General features: G+C 56.7%; 8 protein-coding genes across 8 annotated transcripts; 3 read left to right on the top strand and 5 right to left on the bottom strand.

The window, feature by feature from the left end:
- The first annotated feature begins 694 nt into the window (after positions 1–694).
- Positions 695–3,450, top strand: TRAVEDRAFT_71513 (dihydroxy-acid and 6-phosphogluconate dehydratase). Its single transcript, XM_008039605.1, has 11 exons — positions 695–945; positions 997–1,011; positions 1,059–1,154; positions 1,218–1,375; positions 1,431–1,633; positions 1,686–1,880; positions 1,935–2,124; positions 2,190–2,367; positions 2,433–2,626; positions 2,725–2,818; positions 2,923–3,450. The coding sequence occupies exons 1-11, from the start codon at positions 710–712 to the stop codon at positions 3,173–3,175; spliced, it is 1,812 nt and encodes a 603-aa protein (XP_008037796.1). The 5' UTR covers positions 695–709; the 3' UTR covers positions 3,176–3,450.
- Positions 3,451–4,852: 1,402 nt separating this feature from the next.
- TRAVEDRAFT_46759 (uncharacterized protein) lies at positions 4,853–5,180 on the bottom strand (the record flags this gene model as incomplete). Its single annotated transcript, XM_008039211.1, has 2 exons — positions 4,853–4,974; positions 5,048–5,180. 2 exons carry the CDS (start codon positions 5,178–5,180, stop codon positions 4,853–4,855), a joined length of 255 nt encoding a protein of 84 aa, XP_008037402.1.
- A 155-nt stretch (positions 5,181–5,335) lies between these two features.
- TRAVEDRAFT_46758 (Aldo/keto reductase) lies at positions 5,336–5,829 on the bottom strand (the record flags this gene model as incomplete). Its single annotated transcript, XM_008039210.1, has 3 exons — positions 5,336–5,416; positions 5,481–5,601; positions 5,672–5,829. The coding sequence occupies 3 exons, from the start codon at positions 5,827–5,829 to the stop codon at positions 5,336–5,338; spliced, it is 360 nt and encodes a 119-aa protein (XP_008037401.1).
- Positions 5,830–7,730: 1,901 nt separating this feature from the next.
- On the top strand, positions 7,731–8,649 carry TRAVEDRAFT_36848 (uncharacterized protein; the record flags this gene model as incomplete). The annotated part of the gene is made up of 3 exons (XM_008039101.1): positions 7,731–7,964; positions 8,056–8,482; positions 8,534–8,649. The coding sequence occupies 3 exons, from the start codon at positions 7,731–7,733 to the stop codon at positions 8,647–8,649; spliced, it is 777 nt and encodes a 258-aa protein (XP_008037292.1).
- An 80-nt stretch (positions 8,650–8,729) lies between these two features.
- TRAVEDRAFT_166840 (60S ribosomal protein L17/L23) lies at positions 8,730–9,926 on the bottom strand. Its single transcript, XM_008039604.1, has 6 exons — positions 9,874–9,926; positions 9,763–9,804; positions 9,620–9,691; positions 9,427–9,555; positions 9,243–9,370; positions 8,730–9,177 (listed from the first exon to the last, which is right to left on the bottom strand). The coding sequence occupies exons 1-6, from the start codon at positions 9,875–9,877 to the stop codon at positions 8,974–8,976; spliced, it is 579 nt and encodes a 192-aa protein (XP_008037795.1). The 5' UTR covers positions 9,878–9,926; the 3' UTR covers positions 8,730–8,973.
- A 473-nt stretch (positions 9,927–10,399) lies between these two features.
- Positions 10,400–10,732, bottom strand: TRAVEDRAFT_121490 (uncharacterized protein; the record flags this gene model as incomplete). Its single annotated transcript, XM_008039603.1, has 1 exon — positions 10,400–10,732. One exon carries the CDS (start codon positions 10,730–10,732, stop codon positions 10,400–10,402), a length of 333 nt encoding a protein of 110 aa, XP_008037794.1.
- A 1,079-nt stretch (positions 10,733–11,811) lies between these two features.
- TRAVEDRAFT_166838 (glucosyltransferase) lies at positions 11,812–13,953 on the bottom strand (the record flags this gene model as incomplete). Its single annotated transcript, XM_008039602.1, has 8 exons — positions 13,846–13,953; positions 13,628–13,790; positions 13,400–13,574; positions 13,258–13,342; positions 13,043–13,205; positions 12,450–12,986; positions 12,259–12,388; positions 11,812–12,204 (listed from the first exon to the last, which is right to left on the bottom strand). The coding sequence occupies exons 1-8, from the start codon at positions 13,937–13,939 to the stop codon at positions 11,812–11,814; spliced, it is 1,740 nt and encodes a 579-aa protein (XP_008037793.1). The 5' UTR covers positions 13,940–13,953.
- Positions 13,954–14,669: 716 nt separating this feature from the next.
- On the top strand, positions 14,670–15,404 carry TRAVEDRAFT_122065 (uncharacterized protein; the record flags this gene model as incomplete). The annotated part of the gene is made up of 3 exons (XM_008039601.1): positions 14,670–15,080; positions 15,143–15,250; positions 15,324–15,404. 3 exons carry the CDS (start codon positions 14,670–14,672, stop codon positions 15,402–15,404), a joined length of 600 nt encoding a protein of 199 aa, XP_008037792.1.
- Between the last annotated feature and the right edge of the window lie 226 nt (positions 15,405–15,630).

Genomic DNA, 15,630 nt, shown 5'->3' with positions numbered 1-15,630 from the left:
GGTTGCTGCTTTTGTCGCTCCAGCGCCGCCATGCCGGTACCTTCGCCGCTGCGGCCGCGCGCACGCGAGCAGCTCCTGTGCAGCGCCAACGCCGTTCAGCGCGCCACCGTTCTTGGGAAGGAAAATGCGCTACGGAGGTGGCGTGTTTTGGGTAGAAACGCACATGGTCACTGTCACCGGTGCGTGTTCCGATAGGCTCGATCAGCGCGGTCGGGTCCTAAACTTTTGGGGCTCATCGCCCGGTTTGCTCAGAACGCTATCTCGATCTGGATCGTGGGAACCGCTTGGACGCTGATATCGGGTAACCGCCCGGCCTGCTTTAGGATGGGGCTGGACGGGTCTGCCGACTGTGCACAGAGCAAGATCATCTTCAACGGCAAGATTATGGCACTCTGGATCTATTCAGGTCCAATGTACTGAGTTTTGTGCGGAAGACCTGCCCCCAGGAGCGGCAGGGTCCGACACGAATTTGACTTCTCCGAGGGCGCCATCTAGATCGCGGATGTCGCGGGCAGATCTCCAGCTAGCGCCGAAGCGGTGCAGCACGCGTGCGCCTGTTCTGGAAGGCGTCACGCCGCACGTGCAGGAGTCACAGCCAATGGTGACTCTTCTGTTTCGCGCGCTTCGGATTGACTCGAGTGGAGCACGCGAAGCATCTGCAATTGCAGCTGGCACACTTCGCGTTTTCATCAGCGTCACTGCCGCCACCATGCACTCCTGGAACGCTGCCGCTCTCCCCGCACGCGCGGTGCTCAGACGGAGCCCGCGCCGCCTGCTCTCGACGTCCGCGCCGGCATGCAGCGAGAAGCCCATCCTGAACCGGTACAGCCGGACGATCACGAAGCCAAAGGACCAGGGCGCGAGCCAGGCCATGCTGTACGACACGGACGGCATCCGCACGGACGAGGACTTTGACAAGGCGATGGTCGGCGTGGCGAGCATATGGTGAGTGACACGTGCACTGGCGTTTTCGGGCGCGTCGCTGACGGTTACAAGGTACGAGGGCAACCCGTACGTGTGCCCCCTTCTCTTCTGCGCTGCGGCTTACATGTGTGCAGATGTAATAAGCACCTGCTCGGCCTCGGCCAGCATGTACGGAAATCCTTGTACGATGCGGGGCTTATTGGATACCAGTTCGGTGTCGTCGGCGTCAGGTGCGTATCACTTTTGCAATGAGGTATACTGCGCAGCTTAATTCGGACGCGCGCGTCTTGCAGTGATGGAATCAGTATGGGCACAAAAGGCATGACGTACTCCTTGCAATCCCGCGACCTCATAGCGGATCAGGTGGAGACCGCCGCGGGAGGCCACTGGCTTGACGGCATGGTCACCATTCCCGGCTGCGACAAGAACATGCCCGGCGTGTTGATGGCTTGTGCGTTCCGTGAATATATGCGTTTATTTCACGCGTTTCTGACATTTGGACAAAGTGGGACGATTGAACAGGCCAGGTTTCATGATTTATGGTGGTACTATCAAGCCCGGTTCGTGCGAGGGCGCGCCGCAACTGGATATCGTCTCTGCGTTCCAGTCGTACGGCAAGTATCTGGAGGATGGAAAGACCGACGACGCCGAAAAGTTCCGTTACAACACGGTCCGGCATGCGTGCCCCGGTCCCGGCGCATGCGGTGGGGTGAGTGTGTACCCATGTACCGTGCCAGACAAAGCTAAGACGTTTGCCGCAGATGTACACGGCAAATACTATGGCTAGCGCAGCGGAAGCCATGGGTATGACGCTCACTGGTTCCTCCTCGTACCCTGCGGAGTACCCGGAAAAGATCGCAGAGTGCGAGTCGGCAGGCGCAGCGATGCTAAATCTCCTAGAGAAGAACATCCTCCCGCGAGACATCATGACGCGTTCAGCGTTTGAGAATGCCATGGTATGTCTGTCTCAAATGTCTCTTTGCGACGCGTTCATTTAACTCCTCGCCCAGGTCCTGACCATGATTCTCGGCGGTTCAACAAATGCTGTTCTGCACCTCATCGCCATCGCGCACTCCGTAGGCATCAACCTCACCATCGACGACTTCCAGTCGGTGTCGGACCGCACGCCCTTCATCGCGGACCTCAAGCCCAGCGGCAAGTACGTCATGGAGGACGTGTACAAGCTCGGCGGTATCCCCAGTATGGCATATCTTTCTTCTCAGCTCTTCACGTCGAGATATTGACGGTTCGTGTGACTGTGACAGAGATTTTGGCCTATCTGCTCAAGAACAAGCTGATCGACGGGAACAATCTGACCGTGACGGGACGCACCCTTGGCGAGAACCTCGATCGGTGGACGCACGAACACGGCGAGCTCGAGTTCTCGCGGCAGAACGTTATCCGCCCCCTCGAGCAGCCGATCAAGGAGACTGGCCACCTGCGGTGAGCTTTGCGTTTTTTCCGATCAGCATGCCCGCAAAATTGCTCACCCTTGGCGCGCTGTGCAGCATCCTGAAGGGGAACCTTGCTCCCGGCGGCGCCGTCGCAAAGATTACGGGCAAGGAGGGCCTCGGCTTCACGGGCAAGGCCCGTACGTTCGACAGCGAGGACGAGTTCGTCGCCGCCGTCGAGAGCGGCTCGATCAAGAAGGGCGAGAAGACCGTCGTCGTCCTCCGCTACCTTGGTCCCAAGGGTGGTCCCGGTGCGTCCGCTAGCTGACACCCGCCGGAGCATGTCACCATCCGCGGCGGTGCGGGTGCATTTGGTGCTGATACTGACACGGGACTCTCCTTTCCGCAGGCATGCCTGAAATGCTCAAGCCCACCAGTCTGATCATGGGTGCCGGCCTCGGCCACGACGTCGCATCCCTAACGGACGGCCGTTTCAGCGGCGGGTACGTTCTCCCTTGCTCATCGTTTACCACCGCCCATTGCTGACCGCCGCCTGCCCCCCTATTCGCCACTACTCTTCGCCCGCTGCATGGACGGCGCCCCCCAGATCGCACGGCTTCTGCATCGGGCACGTCGTCCCTGAGGCGCAGGTCGGGGGCCCCATCGCCCTCGTCTGCGACGGCGATATTATCTCCGTGGACGCGGTGAAAAACACGATCGAGCTCCGGGTCCCGGAGGACGAGCTCGCGCGCCGCCGTGCCGCCTGGACCGCGCCCCCGCTCAAGGTCTCGCAAGGCACGCTCTACAAATACGTGAAGACGGTCGAGGACGCGAGCAGGGGGTGTATCACGGACGCCTGAGGCCCGCCGCCGCCCTGGACCAGCTGCTGCGCTCGGTGCCGAGTAGGAGGTGGCGTGCACGGCACCCCGCCGGTCCCGGGGTTTGGCCGCGGGCTGAAGCGAACGGGATCCGCGGACACACGCCGGGAGAACGAAAGTACGTTACGCCCCCAGGGGAGACACACCTAATACGACGCAGCGGTGCGCCCGATATGGCTGTATGCTAGCTATAGGGGGCTCCAGGGGGACGTGCGATCGACCCGTCCCCGGGAGCAGAGAATTTAATTGTCGTTCGCCACCGCAAAATGCAGGACAGGACGCCTCGGGACCGGCGCACATGGCTATTGTATGCTTCCGCGAGTCTCGCCCAGCTGCGTCCGCTGCTGCTACCCTCGGCGCCGTTTCCACTGGCGGTGCGCAGCGCGCGCGTGGCCCTCGAACTCTAAGCCAGCGCCCCGAGTGAGGAGTGGAGGGAGCTTGGCGGAGCGGATAAACCGCATTCGGACGAGGGCGGCACGCAGCTCCCCGTTTCGGCGCGTCGAGCTGTCGACGAGCTCCGGACGTGCAGTCACCGGATGTAAAGCGCTTCCGGGCGGACCCCCCAGTTCTTCGACTGTGGGCTGACATTGACAGCTGCAGCCTTCCGGAGGCACCGTGCCACTCTTCTGTGGACGGAACTTAACACTTAAGCGCTCGCCGCCACCCACTTCAGAAGTACTGTAGCGGTCACGGTTGTGAATTCTGAACAATAACATCAGTATCTCAGTCTTGTTTATACTCGATATCCATGGCGTTGAAACACCCGTTGCGTGCGTAGCCCGGTGCACACGATTCACGCGGGAGCATTCCGTGGCGGGTCATCGTGACGGATCCCGCTTCCAACAAGTGCACACTAAAATTCGGCCAGCGGTCATATATGCGATCTTTCAATCGTCCATTCTAGTACGGTGAACGTCATCCACACTGTCTCGCAATGACGCGGGTTCAAGCTTCAAGACGAGCCGGGCTGGCGGTCAATTCGATGGCAAGGCGTTCCTGTACCCACGAGGCTGACATCACTGCCGGCCCCCCTCATGGCCAGCCTGCAGTCTGTCCACATAATCCAGACGGTTCACCGGCTCGAGAGTGACGCTTTGGTCCATAGCAGGATATATACAGCAGACCCGAGACACGTTTGGGATGTTGGTCATATTAACGCAAAGCCAGAGTGGCGGTTGGAAACTGAGTGTTGATTTGGGCGGTCTACAAACCTACGAGGCCACTGGATCCTACGCAGAAAACATGTTCTCGCATTCACAGAACCGATCCCTCTACTCGGGAGGGCTCGGGCGGATGCCCTGAGGCAGAGGCCACTGGTCGACCGGTCGACATGAGAGTTCTGAAATTGGGAATCCCGCCCGGTGGTACTCCGTTCCATCACCCTGTAGCGTCCATCATGTCAGTCGTCCATCTCACAGCGGCACAAAAGCAAGGGAAGGTGGACTGACAATGAAGGACGATGGGAACCCGGGTTCAAAGGGCACCACGCCTTCTATCAGCTTGATATGCTCCGGGGTGAGCGCGATGTTAAGTGCCTTGTCCGCCCACGGCGGGGAATACGTACAGGGCCGTCTGCATGACGTACGAATTGGCGATTTTGCGAGGGCGCCCCTCGGGGCCTTAGCCATCCATCCCAGGGCAGCGATTAACGGATCACCGCTACGAACCAACCTGGATGCTGGACGCGCAAACCACGCTCGCTCGGCCCTCGAGGACCTTCGCGACCTTCTTCTCCGTCTCGTCGCGCTCCCATTTAGAACCGCTCACTAAGGTCGCGCAGCCTGGACAGTTCGCACACACATGAGCATGAGGGGCCGCACTACACGTGTGATGTTGCAAGGAGCCCAGACACACCTTTCTCGCCCGTCGCGCGCCGAGACGCTTCCTCTTCATCCTTGCGGATCTTGCCGGCGGCGAGCACGTTCCAGGGCGCGAGGGCCATGCCCCGCACCCCGGACCTCCGGGATGATCTCGCGCGCGAAGACATGCTGGAGGACGCTCTAGGCCCCCTGGTAGGTGACAAACGGCGTCTTGCCGGTGGACCGGGCGTACGTGTTGGCGTGCGCGACGACCTAGGCGGGGGCATCAGACTTGGGACGGCTATTCATATTCGGGACGCGTGGGCCGGACGCAGGCGATAACTTACGAGGTATAGCACTTCGCCTGAGACCCGAGGTTGTGCAGGCCGTTCATGAGCTCCTCGATGCTGGTCTTGTAGTCCCACTGCGAGAGATGCGGTAAGCGGTTGTATTCGACAGCTTGAGCTCGTACGACGGCATATATGCACCCAGTGAACGTAGAAGATATCCGTGTAGGAGGTGGGGAGGCTTTTTGAGGATTCCTCGACGGAGAGGTGCGTAGACTTGACCCTGTTCCCCACATACGATGTCTTCTGCTTGATGTCCTGCCTGGCAAGCACGAACGGCGACGTGTATTGTGTGCATCGCAGACGTCAGCGCACCCAAGAGTCGGAGGTACGCATAAAACCAAACCTGGTCCCGGATGCCGCGTTGCTCCATCCACTCTCTGATGAATTTCTCGGACGTCCCGTTCTGGTAGTTGTTCTCCGTATCAATGAAGTTGACCCCGGCCTCGTAGAACGCATCGAGCAGCTTGAGCGAGCTCTCCTTGCTCATCTCACCGGACTCCCATTCGTCTCCGATACACATACCACCGATGCACAACGGAGAGGCGTAGACGCTAGAAAAGAGGCCGAGCTAGCGGGGGTGGCCAAGCTTGGTCTAAAGCTGAGGGGGTGGCTGCATATTGGATCATGTCGCGTGGTTCTAGAGTAGAGTTGGGCGCTGCAAAGGTCAACACAAACATCGACGTTCATATACTCCCAACTTATGTGACTCTATATGCTATGGTCGCCACTCACGCTACCCGCAGAGGCGTCGAGCACTCCAGAGAGGCAGCTACATCCGTCGTATACCGTTAGCGGCATATTTTGTGCCGAACGTCCGAGTGCTAGCTGCACGGAGCACTGTCTCCTGTGCTAGGTCTGTAGATGACATCAATGTAAACACGAGAACTGCGCAGAAGCACATTGCAGACCTGATCCCGGGGCACCTAATTTGTTTGAAGGGCTCCGCGCTCTCCCAAAGTCGATAAACAATTGGCTTTCGGGGGAATATCTCGCCTCTTGGCAAGGACTGTGAGACCTCACGACTCTGCGTCACTCCGACCGATTTCGTCGGGGTCATCTGTAGTCACCACTGAGCACATAGAAATATTAGAAGTATATTCAGCCTTTTTATTCTCGATGAGGACTTGTAGCACGCACCAAGACCACTATGTTGTGCGAATGTTTGTATAGACATGTGTACGGGCGCCCTTACGCCGGCGATAAGCGCTTAATCAATTCAAAATCAAACCCCGGCCCCGCGTAGTAGGGAATGTTCTTACGATGTTCAGCTGAGCTGGTCACAGCCTGCAGCGCCCGCATTGCGAACAACTCGGCCATGTAGTGGGTCGCTCAGTGGTGTTGACCGGGCGCCGGATACCGGGACCCACGGGGTCCATGAACAGTACATATCCGAATTGTTGACAGTTGGCTATGACATACTTAGCCCTGGTTTTACGTACAAGTTGGTTAGCCTTGGCTCAAAATGTAGATCAAGGAGAGGCACAATCTGACCGTCAATTGTGCCTAATGCGCCGCGCGATGGATTTGGGATAGATGTTCAGAGTTGGGCGACATAAAACACCAGCGTCTCGACGCACGACGCTCGGGTAGAGACGCAGAATCCCGTCTAGTCCATTGCGAACATCCTAAGTATAGAGCCGCGGGGGTGAGTGTTAGGTCTACGGATCAATTTCCCGGCGCAGATATGCAACCCCAACGCCAATGTATTCGGCGCGGTAACGGTGTTTCTCCAAAACATGCACCGCGGTGTTCAGCAAATTTGGAGTATATCTCCATCAGTTATTTTCGTAGTCACGTCAATTGTTCCATGATCTAACAATGCTGTAAAACAGGGTGGGATTCACCTTGGAAGCAAATGTTTGAGTAACGGTATAACTGTTGAGTCGCTCCATACTGTTCAACATACCGGGCTTCATCCGCAATACTTTGGATAGTTTTCCCCGGAAACCCCTCCTTTGTGCAGCGCGGACTTAGGAGGTCTACCAATGAGGTGTACAGACCTAAGGTGGAAACCGTCATGGTGTAGTCGTAGCTGGACTGCAGAAGATATGTGCATGTTCGACAAGGTCGGATGCCCAAGGAATATGGAGCATGCTCCACTCAGCGCGTGTGAGGACGTTGTTTAGCGAGCGAGCACGAGCATGGAATTTATGCGTATGAAAGACGATGCACACTGAGAGGGCTCCCTTGGCATGGAATGCCCTTACATGTCGCCAGGAGATGGTAGGAGGACGAAGGGCTCGGGCGCGCCCTTTCAACGCGCCTCGGCCCGCGAGCCGAGAGGGAACGCGCCGACGCGTCGCAAGTCGCCGCCACCGCCACCGCGACCCTTTCCTCCTGCTCCCCACACCCTCCATCTCCACCGCCGTTCCCGCCATGTCTACCAAGATGGAGGTCGACGACGACGAAGCAGCTCTCGAGCCCCGCTGGCTCGACTCCGTCGAGGGCGAGATCGCCTTCTTCCGCTCGCTCATGCGCGCCCGCCCCGTCGGCATCCACCGCCACTTCCACGTCCTCACCATGCGCAACGCGATCCTCCGCGACACCGGCGAGCTCGTCGCCATCGACGACCTCTGGGCGAAGCTGCGCACCTGCTACGACCTCGACATCCTCGAGAATATCGTGAGTCCTCCCCGCGCGTCCGCACGCGCGCCATCCTTGTTCACGAGTAGCGGCCCGCCTCTTCTTGAACCTCGCTCGGCTCGCGCTGCAGGAAGCGGACGGATACGACTTCCCGGGCGAGGGCCCCGCAAGCACCCCACCATTACCCCCGCGTTCGCCATCGCCGTCCGACAACCTCTCGATGCACCCTTTCTTCCGACACGAATATACCCTGCCCCACGACGAGACGTTCGAAGCCATCATGTCTGAGCGCCGAATGCGCGCGTCCGTGTCCCTCCCCTCCTCATCCCCCGCACCATCGCCAGTGACACAAACGAAGTCTGGGCGGGGCGGCCGGAAGGGGAAGAGTAAGCTCAAGCACATGGCGGGTTTGGTGGGCGGCGACAGCGACAGCAGTGCGTTAACCCAGGAAAGTGGGGATGAGAGCGTAGCACCCACGCCACGAGATAGCGTCGCAACCGGAACCGATGCAGGTACCGAGTATGCGGAGGACGAGGAGGACCCAAGACAGTCTCCAGGTGCGTTTCCTCCGTCTTTCTCAGAGCAAGCATGTGCTGACGGCACCCTAGCCGCCTCAATAGCTTCAAAGCAACCTCGAAAAGGCACGAAGGGCACCGGACGAGGAAGGGGTCGCGGCAGGGGGGCGGGAGCCGGATCCCGCGGTACGAAAAGGAAAAAGAAATAGCGTCATTTCCTCATCTATTCGCCGTCTCATCGTTGTATGTACACCTGCTGTGATATTGCATTCGTGCTGTTCTGTATTTAGTGAGTCGCGTCGCGCTGCCAGCCTGCAACATTAGTAGGATGCACTGAAGGGGCAGCATACGTCAGAAAGAGAGAGAATGCATAACCCATGTGTATAGTACCGCGCGGTCTGTTCTCGTTTTGACGACATGGCATACGCATACATATGAAGACAACGATGCCCACGCACGGCATCGCAAGTAGATGGCATGAATCCCAACTACACTCCACCTCGGCCTCCCCTCACTCCAGGCAGAAAGCAAGCTTACGCGATGCGCGCAGCCTCAATCCGCCTGCGGGCGACCTGTCGCCTGTTGAGGCCGTCGAACGATGAGGCAGCAACAACATCCTTGTCCTTGGCCCGCTCGACCTCGGAATCGGTCGCCGAGAGGATGATCTCAACGTGACAAGGGTGACCCTGGTAGGGGTTGATACGACCGTGTGCACGGTACGTGCGACGGCGGGTTTTCTGAACGGAGCGCGGACGTTTGATCAGTACGACACAACTAGCAAGACAGGGTGTTGGGGACGTACGGGCGCCTGCTGCACAACAATGTTCTTGATGATAAGGTCCTCGACGTCAAGGTTTTTCGCGTCCGCGTTCGACTCGGCGTTCTTCAGGAGGCGGAGGACGAACTTCACGGACTTCTCGGGCCAGCGACCTTCGGGTCTTCGGTCTGAGCACCGCGGGACGGACTGAATGGATAAATCAACGCACCCTGGGTAGCCTTGAACTGCTTCGCCTGGCTCGCACGGCCGACACCACCAGCGAAACGGCGGAAGGGGATGATCTGCTTGTGCTCCTTGACATCCGCAAGGTAGGTGTACGCCTTCGTGAGCTTGAGGCCTACGACACAATTTCACTCTTCAGTCTCTCCCAACACTTCCTTCCCAGTATCCGAATCACTGACCCGTCAAGGCAGCCGCGACCTCGCGCATGTTCTTGAAGTGCGTCCGGAGGTACTCGCCGCGAGCGCGGGAGGCTGTAAACGCACCACACACACCATCAGTTCCCGCCAAAATCCAGCCATAACTTCCGCCTCTCTGAACGCACTTTTCTCCGGGTTGGTGGCAGTGGCGGCGGCGGCGTAGCGGACTACATTGAGAAGGATCCTGTATCAGCACTCCTCCATCCCATGTATGAGCATAGTTTCAGCCTACGTACCCATCTTGAAGTCTTGAGTTTGTCGTTCCCGATCCGGTGCGCCAGTATCGTGCGGTAGAGGAGGGCGGGGTGGCTGAACTCTAATTGCCACAACTTGCCAGTTGGAGTCGGCAATTCCCGGAGACCCAAGCGCCCCAGTCACATCACATCCATCACGTCACACCCTCTTGTCCTCTCGTTCGCTCCTCGGCAACTCCTCGGTTCAGTAGACTTGCGGTCTGTTGCGGTTCCATCCCTCAGAAATTGCAACCACCCGCGCTGAAAACTTGGGATGCCTTGCTTGCGATGTATGCTCAATTTAAGCTGAGGGTCACACGTACGAAGAACGTTTTGAAGCACCTTGCTGTACTTCTTGAAGTAACTTTGATACCTTCAACTCTCATCGCCCTATAAGCTCCGCCGAGATGGAACTCAACCCCTTACTTGATGTATAAGTCGATCAACGTCGACTTGTCATGTATGGCGAGCTTGCCTTGCCTAATCACCGCTACGATAATGAACATGATACCCAACGATGTGATAGTTACTACAACGCGACTCTGTCCAACGTCTCCGTAGACCAACGTACTACCACCCGTCCCGGGAAGGCCACTTTTCCCAGTCTAGCCTCGAAGAGAGTTTGCAGCTTGTCGACCATTGCCTTTGGATGCAGCTCGGCCTTCGTCTTCGCGACACCTTGTGGGCATGAGAACTTGAGCATGACGTGTTTGTCCGGAACCTTGACGCTCGAGGATGCATCGCTCTCGAGTATGCATTCATAGACGTCGAGCGGGGTGCCTGCTAGGAATGCGCCACCGCCGTGGGCCATCGGGACGTACGCGACCGGGAACTCGAGGATGCACGCGGCGAATGCCACCATCGTTCCGAGGTCTTGTGTGCGTTCGTCCTCTGGTAAGACAGCCAATAGTTCGAAATTGCTGGTGAGTAGTGATACGAGTTCACCGAACAGTGCTTGCAGTTCGGATGGAGGTGTACACAGCTGTTGGATTTTAGAGTCGGTCCGAAGACGTATCGACGACGGAATACGCAAAAGAGCGAACCTCTGCGGACGAGCCTTGAACTCGGATGAAAACAGTATCTTCGTAAATCATCGACTCGGAGGATGTTCTGGCCAACAGGGATCGCGCGTTGACGAAGAACAGCTGGTCGGAGTTCGGCTCGTGTACGAGGCATACGTTTCGGAACGTCGGGATGCCCTATGGGTTCGTGTCAGTCGCATTATACGTGGCGTATGACGGAACGTAACCCCAGAAGAAGATGCGAATATCCACACGATCTCGTTTGGGATAGAACCTCACTCTCTGCAGCTGGGACAAGCAATCCCTGAGGACATCTCTGATCGTGCTGCGTCTGTCGCGAATAGCGAAGGCATCGAACAAATATCCCAACCTAGCTGAAGCACCCTCGTTCTATCAGTACGCTGTAGGACATGAAGTATGAGAGACGAGCTCAACCTGATTCCACACGCGACTATGGAGATGTCCATGCCGAACTGAACAAGCTTTTCCCGAGATATGTGTTTCAGGCTCTGAACCTGTCGTAAACAGACGACCGTCGCTACATAGACGGCGGAGAATGCATTTTGACCATCGCTGGGAGTGCTTTGAGGCAACTTTGACCCAAATTGATCTGCGGGGTGCATTGTGGTTGGAACGAAGAAGCACGAGCCCATCGTCTCGCGCGTGCAAACACTACAGGAGCACTGAACCATCTTCCGCATTGGGAAAGCGAGTAAGAACGATCGGAGGGTGAACAACGTTCAGCTCAAAGAACTGCTGTAGCTCTATCCATACGCACGCTCTGCGTGATATGAACAGCAATGTTCTCCGACTGATCAGACGAAGTATGATCCGCTTGATCGTATTGAATTCACGCTCCTGAGAAAAGCCACATACCCAATGATTGTCGACGATCCGCATAGTACACAGCACATTCCATCTAGTGGAGGTCTACGCTCCCACTCCTGACCTTCCTCCTGCGGCCCTCCGCGAAACCCAAGCTCATCGTGCGGAAACCGGAACCGCGCACGGACGACAGTCCATCGACAGGCGCCTCTCCATTGCCCAAGGCTTTGTCGGGGCGGCCATCGGAGGGGAAAGGAAGGGGCTTCTTTAACGTTGGGGGTTGCGTTGCGTGCGTGTTCGAGCGCGATCCAAGACCCCCCAGCGCCCAGCTAACCTCGACGCCGCGCTTGATGCTCCAGAGCCAGACGAGGGCGAAAACGGGGGTGCTGACGAGCACGTTGAGGACGGGGAAGAGGTCGGGGAGGCGAGCAGGAGGGGTGAACAGGGCCTCGGCGACGTGTAGTACGGCGCAGACGGCATAGATCGTCTGGATAGTACTGATCAAAATCGGGTCACGACGACCTTGTGCGATAAGACGTACTATAGAGAGCAGCTGGAGCCATGATTTCTTGCCCACTTTGAAGGGGTTATACCCGACAAATTTGTTCCATATGATGAGCAAAGCGACGTATTGTACTCCAAGACCGTCTCTCTTCAGGAGAGGCCACATACTATGCGCGAATGTGAGCAAGGAGCGGTCTAGTGGCAGGTAAAGTAAGGAGGCATCATTACCTGAACACCGCGACGTTGTTCATGAGCATACCGAGTTCGAATGTCTGTTCGTCGGGCGACGATCCGGACAGCAGCAAAGTCATAGGGAGAAGCGGCACGAGAATGGTCTTCTCGTGGACTTGGAAAGAGAACAGGAAGAACGATAGTGAGGATGTGAGCATAGCAAATGGAAGCAGTGGCAAGAGAGGCGTCGGTTGAACAGCCTTCGCTCTACTGTCCCGAGGGGCACTTTGGAGCTGAAGTTTGTACGCGCTGTACAGCAATGTGGCAATGGCGGGCAGGAATCCAAGCGCAGTGAGGGCAGCAGATAGTTTGACCAGTAGATCTTGAGAGGCCCAGCGCTTCCACTTTAGGACGACGTTCGAAGCACACCAGAAGTTGGCGACCTTGTCTTCAAAGAGACCGCGATTGAAGGGGAAGATACGGGTGATAGGGTCGAGAATCGCGGATACGGGGGCGAAAGGCGGCAGGAAGGGAAGGAAGAGAACAACAAATGACACGATCGTCACTACGGCCAGCTTCAAGAATAGTCTTGAGCTAAGAGTGGCGTCAGCGGGAGTTGAGAGTAGCAGAAGGCGGAGGATGTTACATACCCTTCCGCAGGACCGAGGTACAAACATTTGGCAAGTAGGTACGAGCCAATTGCCGGAGCATAATATAACGCCATTTGCTTGAAGCCGAGACTGAGCACGAAACAAATGGCGCCGTCAATATCGTGCTCTGCTGCGAAGAAGTTTGCCGCCAGAAGCGTGAAACCTAAAATCACCGTTAGTTACAAGTACGCAGACTTGGACATCACATTAATCACCAAGCATGACGGAGTTGTACTGGAAGTGACCGAAGTCGATGAGAATCAATGCCGGCTGGAACAATAATGTCGCGAGTGCCAGTTCCTATGCGTACAGAAACGTGTTGAGTAAGATATATTGAAACTGTGAATGTCGCTTCACCTGTCGTCGTGCCGAGCGGGTGCCTTGCCAGACCTTGGCAAACATGAGGAGAGCGGGGACGTACACAAAGGTGTCAAAGGCCAGAACCGTAAACCGCATGTACACCTTGCTGCTAGATGTTTCAATCCCGCGGGACCGATCGAGCGCGACCCAGGAGGGGTCTATCCATGCGCCACTGCAAAAGGATGAGTGTCTGCGTTTGGGCTAATGGTACGTATAACGACTCACAGAGTACCACATAACCATGAGATATATGCCGTCAGTGGTGGGTAGTCGAGTCCCCAATATTGAAGATCATAGGTATACCATTGCCGGACCGGTAGATGAATGGTCAGTTCCATCCAATGTCTTTGAGCCTCGTAGTCGCCATACATGGGTGGCGTCCCTTGACCTGAGCATGCTATGAACAGCTGTATCATTGACGAGGATAATTGTGTTGTGCAGACCGGAATATGAGCCTAGCCCCACCGCCCATTTCACCCATACAGACGCCAAGATCAGACTTGGGATAATCCATGCCTTCATGTTCTCATGATGCATCCACCTCAGAAGCCGCTTAGCCATCCCGCCATCATCGTCCGGACTACGGGCTTTCTGTGAGGACAGAGAGGAGTGCGAGGTGGGGGGTCCACGGCTGTCTTTGGCGTGCAGGGAGTTGAAGCTGAGGCTTGGATTGAGCCTTCTGTGCGAGGGTGACGTCGCGGTAGCAGAGAGGGGGGAAGTTGCGCGGGAGTGAGGATGCAGCGGAGGTGTACCCAGCCAATGTCGACTCTCCGAGGTCTGAAGGATATGATGTCTTCGTGGTACAGGCGCGACAATCTCCGAGCGGTCTGTCTCAGAGCTGATTCACGCGTTCACGTACTCAGATATCCACCACATGCATGCATTGTGAAAGTGGTACGCACACGTCGCTACGGATACTAGCGGCAGATGGTCGGTGCCTCAGGATTGGTGTGGTTGCCCTATGGCCCCAGTTTACGGGTACTGTCTGTGCGGATGTCTGCGAGTTAAACGAAGCCTTCCGCATTCGTGATTTAGGCTGCAGGGAGTAGCTGCCCTGGGTGAACTCGTCCATGTTGGAGAGGAGGGATAATGAGACGATGTGGTGGCTGTCAACAGTATTGCAGACGCGCTGCTCGCGGTGGCGCGTGAGACGCGAGTGCACTTAGTTATGCGGGATAACTCCGAATATAGGACTTACATTACTAGACGTAAGCGAGACGCGTCCGCCTCGCCTGAGGCTGCTTTCTAACCGCGACCACCACCTGCTATGGGATTTACGCTGCCTCCACGCATGAACAACTCTGCTGCTGCCGACAATGTACGCTCGCTCATGGCCCGCAAGGATGCCATTGAAGCAGAGATGGAGGCCCAACTCTCGGTTCTGCAGAGCAACTCTATGACCATGGACACTCCTCTTGTCGACTCCGAGGGCTTTCCTCTGGCGGACGTAGATATATGGGCCGTGCGCCACGCTCGCGTGCGGATCATCGAGCTGCGGAATGACCTCAAAGCTCTCATGGACAACATGTTGCTCGCGTTACAACAAGTCTACGATCCGAGCGCACAGTCCCAACCAGTAACAGCGGCAGCCTCCTCTACGGAGCATGCCTCCACCGACACTCCGCAGCCGTTTGCAAAAGTTGAAGGCGTTGCACCGGGGAGCCCTGCCGCTACAGCAGTAAGCCCATGCGGGTTTACCACACTGTATCTCGGATGATTGACCGGCCTTGAACTTGCTAGGGGCTCTTGCGAGAGGATCTTGTTTTGTCTTTCGGTCCTCTCACCAAATCGTCCTTCGCGACATCATCGCTCCAACCCCTCGCAGAACTTGTCGCCGCCCAAGAAAACGTAAGAACGCTCCGTGGCAATAGATCTCCTATCGTCTGCTGACATCAGCTCGCAGCAAGAGGTCATTATAGAGGTGCTCAGATCGGATGATCGCAGGGTAAGACTTACCTTCATCCCACGACGAGGATGGGGCGGACGAGGTCTGCTTGGGTGAGTTGACTCGGATTATACTAGCGTTTTGCATGATTCTCACCAACACCTGATATCTAAGGTGTTTTTTGGTGCCTCATACCGCATAACTTCTAGGATTCTGGTTGTATTCATACCTGTGCTTCTTGTAAACATCGCTGTAAACAGTCCCTCTCTGTATGTTGATGTAGTAATGCATGTTTCCTTCCGTAAAATTAGGCTCCGGACATTGATACTCCAATTACAGGATG

Source organism: Trametes versicolor (assembly GCF_000271585.1).
Source record: "Trametes versicolor FP-101664 SS1 unplaced genomic scaffold TRAVEscaffold_5, whole genome shotgun sequence".
NCBI classification, from domain to species: Eukaryota; Fungi; Basidiomycota; class Agaricomycetes; order Polyporales; family Polyporaceae; genus Trametes; species Trametes versicolor.
The sequence above is the reverse complement of the archived record's forward strand: the minus strand, read 5'-3'. Positions and strand labels throughout refer to the sequence as shown.

Bases quoted from the DNA above. Each gene is read 5' to 3' on its own strand.
- TRAVEDRAFT_166840 (XM_008039604.1), bottom strand. The intron at 9,692-9,762 runs GTGCGTTCAGAG...GTGCGTTTACAG, and splicing joins TGCCACCAACCCGGAGAAAA to CCTCCCGCGCTCGCGGCGAG. The intron at 9,178-9,242 runs GTACGTCCCCAA...CGCTCCGTTCAG, and splicing joins TTGTTGTGCAGCAGGCGCCC to AAAACCCGCCGTCGCACGTA.
- TRAVEDRAFT_71513 (XM_008039605.1), top strand. From the start codon at position 710: ATGCACTCCTGGAACGCTGCCGCTCTCCCCGCACGCGCGGTGCTCAGA. The intron at 1,155-1,217 runs GTGCGTATCACT...CGCGTCTTGCAG, and splicing joins TTCGGTGTCGTCGGCGTCAG to TGATGGAATCAGTATGGGCA. The intron at 2,819-2,922 runs GTACGTTCTCCC...GGCGCCCCCCAG, and splicing joins GACGGCCGTTTCAGCGGCGG to ATCGCACGGCTTCTGCATCG.